This window comes from Momordica charantia, assembly GCF_013281855.1.
Source record: "Momordica charantia cultivar OHB3-1 chromosome 5 unlocalized genomic scaffold, Mcharantia_2.0 BLBB01000005.1, whole genome shotgun sequence".
NCBI lineage: Eukaryota > Viridiplantae > Streptophyta > Magnoliopsida > Cucurbitales > Cucurbitaceae > Momordica > Momordica charantia.
The window spans coordinates 5784211-5792837 of NW_028275163.1; the positions used below are offsets into that span (position 1 = coordinate 5784211).

At 32.6% G+C, this 8627-nt stretch overlaps 1 protein-coding gene across 1 annotated transcript; it reads left to right on the top strand.

Moving 5' to 3' along the window:
* The first annotated feature begins 7392 nt into the window (after nt 1-7392).
* Nucleotides 7393-8245, top strand: LOC111009391 (MLP-like protein 31). Its single transcript, XM_022282459.2, has 2 exons — nt 7393-7669; nt 7759-8245. Exons 1-2 carry the CDS (start codon nt 7480-7482, stop codon nt 8037-8039), a joined length of 471 nt encoding a protein of 156 aa, XP_022138151.1. The 5' UTR covers nt 7393-7479; the 3' UTR covers nt 8040-8245.
* Nucleotides 8246-8627: the final 382 nt, after the last annotated feature.

The window sequence follows — 8627 nt, forward strand, 5'->3', positions numbered from 1 at the left end:
AGATGCTCCCTAATAATTACTAATATAGATTAGAGGCGTTTTTGCAATTTCTCTATCATAAATTTAACGGTGTAAAAGTATCAGCCACATTGTGGTGGTCTCTTCCAAATAATTTGGGGGATATGGAGTATTAATTAGCTTCAATAATTCATGTTTGTAATGAAATGGAAAGAGCCAATTCAAGCAGAGTGGAATAAGCCACCTACTACCATTTTCAGTTCGATAGTTATACTAATTATTTAAAAGTAATAAGATTGAAATAACGTAAATTACTGAGGCAATGTTCACATAAAAGTTGTCAATGACAGGTTAAAACTATTATGAAAACAATTCATGACAATGACATATAAAAGAATTCAAATCACAATTTTGTGAAAATTCACTTTCTTTGCTTGAATTCCAAAAGTTACACAGACTTGCAATATATATTACTTACACACGAAGGATGGCAGAAAAAATAAAAGCAGTAAGCTAACGGCAAATGAAAGATAGCTATAATTTTGGTTTGCTATGGAAGGTAAGCATTCTTCTTATACTCTCATTATCCGCTATTAATATTTGTGGAGTTCCATTTCATAACCAATTGGTAATGAGAGAAGTAGTTCATGTGCATTATAAACATAATTCCCTTCTTTTATCAACACGTGATTCTTAACATGCCTCCTCAAGATGGTGTCTCTTTTGGGTTCACCAATCTTGGACTGGATTTCATTTTCAGACCATGTGCTCGTTTGAGCTTGTTGGACTATGATACCATAAAATAATATATATGGCTGAAGAATTCTGAGTACAATCCAAGAGAATGTAAGAAATCGTTACTTAATTGCTTGAAATTTACAATCATACAAATCTTGAAATATAAAGGCACAGAAGACTACAATGGGTAGCTACATCAGATGCCTATACAAGGGAAGAGCTAATACTAGCTATAATGACATAAATGAATAATTCGGAAATGAGAATAAGGAGAATTTACTATAATAGATCAGCCAGAGGGAGAATGGCTGTGACAAGTTGTAAAAAGAGCCGTTGCTGTTATTATGAATTTTGGTGAGTTTGTATTGCTGTGCTGGACCTATTCTGCTGAGTTGGTTGGTGTTGCTGATTGGGATGATCAAGGCAGTATAGTGGTATTAATTGTTCGACATCGGCTACCATAAGTAAGGAAAGTATTCGTTTAGGAAAGATGTTTAATGCTGCAGCTCACTACCTTGCTTTCCTTTATTTATGCTCTAATTTTGATTAGACAATAGTTAAGGAAAGGCTGGTGATTCATTTGCAATCTTCCTGGAATTCATTCACCTCCATAACATAACATTTGGAGTTAAATAGGGTTGTAGTAGCTGTCATATTGTCATGACATAGGGCTAATTTCACAACATAGACAGAAACTTCAAAATTGTCATAGATTAATCCATATAAGAACTAGTTTTAACAGTTGCTATCGGATAAATCTAAAGCGACACGCGTCCAAACTCCAATAGATCCATGTAGACTTGGCTAACGAGAAGTGAGCACATTAGGTTCAAATTGGAGCTCACCGAGCCAAAACCTAAAGCCCACCAATTCAAGGGGTCGAGCGCACCTGGACTGGCTTTATGAGAGATAGCCAGGCAGCCAGCGCACTAACACCCTATGTCCGAATTGTGATACCTCTCAAGGATTGCTCAAGATGCTGCTGCGCCCACTCTGAGCATATTAATGTGTTCAAATTTTTTATAAACTAAATTCGTACTAATGTGTTCAAATTATTTTTATAGTCTCCCTAACATAAAATTTTGGATTCAATTTATAATTGTAATATTCGACATATTTATTGAATTTTAAATGAAGCTACTTTCATAAAATTTCTAAATCTACCACCGGACGCGACGACATGTCTAGCGAGTCTCTCAAGGGCATATTGCTATTTTGGTGCAGGGGTGTCAACCCTCTGCCATGGTTGATCAGCTTGGACACATTTCTTATTTGCCCGATTTTATGGTTGAATAGATTTTTTTTTCCTCTTAGTATATAGACATTTTTAGCTTAATTTTAGGTGTCTCTTGTTGGTCCGAATTTTGTGCAATATATATTTGGTTTTGGTCCACCAAAAGAATTTCAAATTTAAGTTAATTTAGTTCATGAAACTAAAATTTTGAGGTTAGATTTGACAGTTCAAGAAAAATAATGGTTTTCTTTCCTTCTATGGGAAAAGACAATAATTGGTGGACAAATTAAGCCTTTTGCGTATTTTTTTTATTATCCAGGAGTCGACGGTCCTTTGACCTTTTTGTCCCTATACCTCGGGGTATGCACAGTGTCTCCATACCCGAAGTGTTTAGGGTACCTTGTAAAAGATAAAACAAAACTTGTTCAGAAAATATATTCTCAAATACTACAAAATTCTTAAGAAATTCTCATCCTCGCCTTAGCGTGCCTATTCATGGCTCATTGATCTTGGTCGGATGCTCGTTTGAACGTTTGGACTCTGATACTATATCAATATTTATGGAGTTCCAACTCAAAATCAAACGACTATAAAAATGGTAGCTCATATCTCTTATAAACCTTTATTAGGTCGCTCATCTTTTCAATGCACAAAATTTGTTAGAAAATGTATTCTCAAATGCTACAAAAACATAAGCTAGGCCTTTCCCATCTTTCAACTTAGTAATTATAAAGTGGGACTATTTATTAAATTAATTAATATTTAGATACTATAATTACATGAAAGGATTGAAGGTATAAAATTTACACTTTTTTCATGAAACAACCTATTTAAATGGTACCCATCACCCAAATTACTAGTATATCCTTCTGTATCTACACCTCAATATTAATTAATTTTTAAAATCCAAAATTGGTTACTTTGGAGTTACAATTTAAATCCCTTAAATTTTGCCTAATTATACATTCCAAAAGTAAAAAATACCAAATCTCCAAAATCCTCCATTATTGAAAAAATTCAAAAACCTCTTTCCTCCGACTTTTCTTCTCCTTTGTCGTTCCATTTTCGTCCGTTCCTTCGTCTCCGACCGTCTTCTGTATCCTTCGTCTTCGTTTATCCGGGTCATTGTCTAGTCGCCGACTAGAAGATTTGTTTTGTCTCACCATATAAACTTCGATATATTTTGCATTTCAATATATCCTTATAGTTTTCGATTTTAGATTTGAACAATGTTGAAAACCCTGATTTTTTTTTTGTACTGTTAAACTGGTTCGAAACCCCTTCCATACCCATATATCTTCAATGGTTGTTTTTGTACACAGTTATGATTTTAGTGGTGAAAAATTTAGGTGTGAACTATTGTATATATGAGAATATATCTTATGGTGAGTTTGATTCCTTATACTGAGTCGAGTTAGGTATATTGGATAAAATATAGAACTAGTTAGAATCATTTAGTTCTAACTATTAACTAGTTTGAATTAGAGTATTAACTAAAGGAGATAGTTGTAACTAATTTGAAGATAATTGTAAGATATCCAAGTTCCTGCATGATAACGTTTGATAAACATACACATATACAACACAACTATAGTATCAATATATATATATATATATATATATATATATATATATATATACTTGGATTCTTCTCAATCAACTTCGATGTGAATGACGAAATGAGCGCGTACGAATCTTCGGGTGACCCCATAACTGATTATAACGCGCCTTCTCTCCTCCTCTCCAAGCTTTGTAATAACTAATATTAATCTCATGGTTCTTTCGAATGTAATTAATAATGTCCCAAGGACTACAACTCCTTTTCATGTCCATGATTGTATTCGCACACTCACTTACCATCATTGAGGTCGCCTACATATGATCATTCTTTACAGCTGCATCAATAGAACAATTATGTTCCTCTACAAATTTCCTAATAATCCATAGTTTACTATCTTGGTAACGAGATGAGCGGAGGTATTAATTGGATGATTCATCAAGGCACTTTAATACCAACCGTTTATTGTTGGATTTTACTGTTTTGAACTAAAAACTACCTTTTAAGGCTACGGAGTAAACTTACTTCTTCAATTCTTCCTTGCTTAGAAGAGCACAATCTTTTTCATTACAAAGTTGGATGGGAAATCATGAATTTGACTTGGGTCCATTATTATGAGTTCCTTCCATTTATGGTGAGATTTAGTATGTACTTATGTCCCACTTCAAGTCATGGGGTCAATGGGAGTATCTACAACAAATGATAAGAAAACTTTAGCGAATTGGAATTAGGAAGCCTTTGGGTATATGAACCCCTAATTCACAAACACTAAAACCCCCAAAATCAATTTAGCACAATCCCAAGGAAGATTAGATGAAAGTTACCTTGTTGATCGAAGACCACGAGACAAGGAGAACTAGTTCCCTACTCGAGGTTGAACACTCCGCAAGAGAGGTTGATCAAACCCATCTTGAATGTTCCAAGTTTGCAACCTAGATCAAGAATTGCAAAATTCAAGCGCTCTTGGTTGCTGAAAGAAATGGCTCAAAGACTCAAAATTCCATTAAATTAAAAGCTAAAATTGTCCCTTACAACCTAAATGATAAGCTTATATATGTCTTACCGATAAAAATAACCTTGGTGGCATCAAATACTAAAATCCTGATTTATTTTGCTAAAAATAAATAAATAAATAAAATAACTGACTAAAAATAATTAAATAAGTATTAAGGCCAATACTTGGTCCAAAATAAAGAAACTAAGACCTAATTAGCTAAGCCCCTAGCTAAAATTAAAATAAACGAAATTAACACCATCATCAAGTTTGTATCTTCAATGGAGTTTGATGGTATGCTCGCTGGTTCGTATCAACAATGCTATGTAGACTGCACTTGTGTCGCAGTCTCATAACTAGGGTAAATGGTGATATTTACACTCGTCTGCAATGGTGTCCCACTCCCACCAATGGAGTTAATATGGGTATCCATAGTATAAACGACGATGCAGTACTCTATCCCCAACTCATTCGACAAAACAGTTAAAAACCATGTGACATCTCAATCTTCAACTAGTCTAATAATAAGAGACTTGTGACTATCATTCTTGACCAACGATATGGATGCAACTTTTTTCCCGTCTATTAAATGAATATTCTTCATAATACCTTCGATAAGGTGGGACAACGTAGAGTCCTACACATTTTTTTTATCCCACGACCATATAGAATTGTGATTACTATACAATCCATTGTTGCAAAGAGAGAAGAGGGAGCTTAGCAGAAGAAGATACAATAGAATGATGAGATGGGAGACCGTAAAACAATGACAAATCGTTTAAATTAACGAAATTCAAAACAAAAGAATTAAAATAATTAACTTAAAATTCCTTGAAGGTAGGAAACACAATTTTAATTCAAAACAAAATTTGTTAGGTGGTTGAATATAAGGAAAATCATATAAAACATAGAAAATGGCGTTGGAAAATCACTCTATTTTGTAAAACTCCTAAAATACCATTTATTCATTTTTGCAAAATTAAAAATTAATGGCCATTTTTTAAAATGAGTACCAAAATTTAGAACCCACCTAAATTTTCCAATGGAAGTAGACATCTATTCTTTTTTTTTTCTTTCTTTTGTTCTTATTATTTTCTTTTTAGTGATAGCATAATTTGAGAGTGTGATCCAAATTGATTAAGGTGATCACATTGTTGATAATTGCGGATTATTATTCAAACAATTTGGTATGTTTATCTAAAAGAAAGTAAATAAAAAAGACTTACACAATTATGTATAAAAGTCGTTGGTAAATTATGATGGCTAGTGTATGTTAAATTTATTCATCTATAAATCAAAATAATTTAAGCCTAGTTCTAAAACCATTATGTCATTGTATTAATTTGTCAACCTTATAAATTCGACTGGAAGATTAAAGAAATTGATTTTGATAATTTATGGAGTTTTTTGTTACACGTTTACCGTGGAAACAAAAACCTCAGCTTTGCTCTCTATTAACTATTTATATTTTATTGAAGACCGTGAATCTTCCATATTTATATTGTCCACTTTAAATATAAACCTTCGTGATTTTGATTTTAGTGTCATTCAAAATATTTCGTACTACCTCTTATAATTTTTTTTACTTAAAAAAACGTACATCTCATAAATTTTCTTATTACATGAAACATAAAAAGTTTAAGTAGTGTTTAGAGGGTGTCGTGGACTATAATAACTTTTATATATTATCTCATAAATCAATTATATACTGATATCCAAATTCCAAACATGATAAAAGTTATAATTATTATGAAAAATTAGTTATTTTATGAACTTATAATTATTTGCCCTACATATAAACCTTTGTTACTTTCTTAATATAGAAACACCTATTCCGAAAAATAAAAAAAGAAAAATGGAGTTTTGACATTTATCAACTAAACTTTTGGAAAGTTTAGGAGAGAGCTCTAGAAAATAGAAGGATTGAATAATAGTGTAAAACCTATTCTATTATATTATGGGTTATAGATTATTTATGATATATCCTCAATTTCTCATTGATTTCGTCGCTAAAACAAAAAAAAAATAATAATAAATAAAATATTATGACCAACCTGAACATAGCTCAACTTAGTAAGACAATATATATTATTGACGAAAAAGATTAAAGGTTTGAATCTACACCTCCACATGTCCTCTCAAGATCTTGGCTCTTTTGGCTCATCAATTTTGACTGGATCCTATTTTTTAACCAGATGCTTGTTTGAACGTTTTGGACTTTGAAACCATATTAATATTAATGGGTTCCATCTCAAAACTAATTGGCTAAGAGAGGAGTAATCTAAGTCTATTATAAATCCTTGTTAGGTCCTTAACTTTTCAATTTGTGTACCTGATATCTCACACTTTCTTTATTTTTTTCTGGAAAAATATTCCTCATACTTCTCAATAAATTTTTCAATACTTTGACTCTTCAACATAAGCCTCTAGATTAGTAGCTCATCTTTGGGAATACATCAAAACAACTGTTTCTTTTTGGTCGTCCAAATCGACCATTTTTTTTTAATTATGAAATATCATCATCTTTGTATATTAGAGTGCATATCATCGTCTCTGTATATTAGAGTGTTTTTATTTATTTTTCTTATCTTTCAATGTTTCTCACATACTTCTTGAATGAATGGTATAACAAAAATGGTAATACCACAAGCAATCGTCCATCAGAATATAGTAGTAGGTACATACGCATCATTTATCCTTAATACTAAATAATATAAAAGAAATTATTTGATCACATAATTTAATAGTATTATAGTATTATAATTATTTGCCTATACCTAAAGTTATAATTGGAAAATTATTAATGGACAAAAATGTAAAATGGACAAAAATGTAAAATACCACACCCAATGGCATCCATTATTACACCATGTGAGAGTAAACCCTCCCTATAAATAAGTCCAAGAGGAGACATTCAAGGCAATGCTTTATATATTATTTCATATTTCTTGGCTTACAGATTCCTAATAACTTGTACTTCCAACAAACCAAAAAATCATGAATGATCTCTGTGGAAAGTTGGTGATGGATGTACCAATCAAAGCTTCAGCTTCACAGTTTCATGAAATATTTCACCAAAGACCTCACCATATCTCCAATGTCTCCACCGACAAAATACAAGGCGTGGATCTTCACGAAGGTGAATGGGGAAAAGTTGGCTCTATCATCTGCTGGAACTACTTTCATGGTTTGGTTTTTTCTCTATTCTAAATTATTCGAATTGTCTTGGTTTTTGTATTGTTTATATGGTGGCGTTGATTAATACTCCTCGTTTAGATGGGAAGAATTCAGTGGCAAAGGAGATAGTGGAAGCAGTTGACGAAGAGAAAAATTCCATAACTTTCAAAGTGATTGAGGGGGACCTTTTGGAGGAATTTAAGAGCTTCAAGCTTACAATCCAATGTGTTCCAAAGGAAAAGGGAAGTGTTGTTCATTGGACTTTAGAATACGAGAAACTGCACAGTGAGATTAAAGATTCGCATAGCATGCTTGAGTTTGTTGCTGCTGTCTCTAAAGATATCGATGCTCATCTGATGGAAGTTGCTGCTCAGGCATGATTGAAGAACATTGATTGGGGTTTTACTATATGCTTTTAATTCTATGTTTAAATAATAATGCATGTACTGTGTATATGCACATGTTATGCTTGGGTCTGTATAATACTATGCTATATATCCCTAAGTTGGAGAAGAAATATGTGTAAAATATTGTGTATGTATATTACTCTTGTATGTGAGAATGTGAATAAAATTTCTATGGTTAACTATTGTGTCAGCTAAAATTATTTTGGGATTTATTTGATCCAATAATCGATCAAGCTCGGAATCCACTAAGATCGGAACACATCAGCTAACCTCCGAAGTGCCTCCGAAGGACCTGCAAAACAAGGTTATAGCATTTCGACGAGCAAGTCAGTTCCAATTCGATCTAATGTTCAAAGTGGGGTAGATTCATGTACCTTGTTCAGGAAGCAAGCATCTCTGTTTATAGAGATGAACTTCAACAGGACTTCTGACAGTACTCTAACGATCATCTGACAACCCGTAAAATATGGCGTGTTACGTTATCGAAAAACAACTTCATGATTATTTTTCTTGTGGAAATAATTAATAGGTCAGCTCGTACCTATAAAAGGTCGGCCGAAG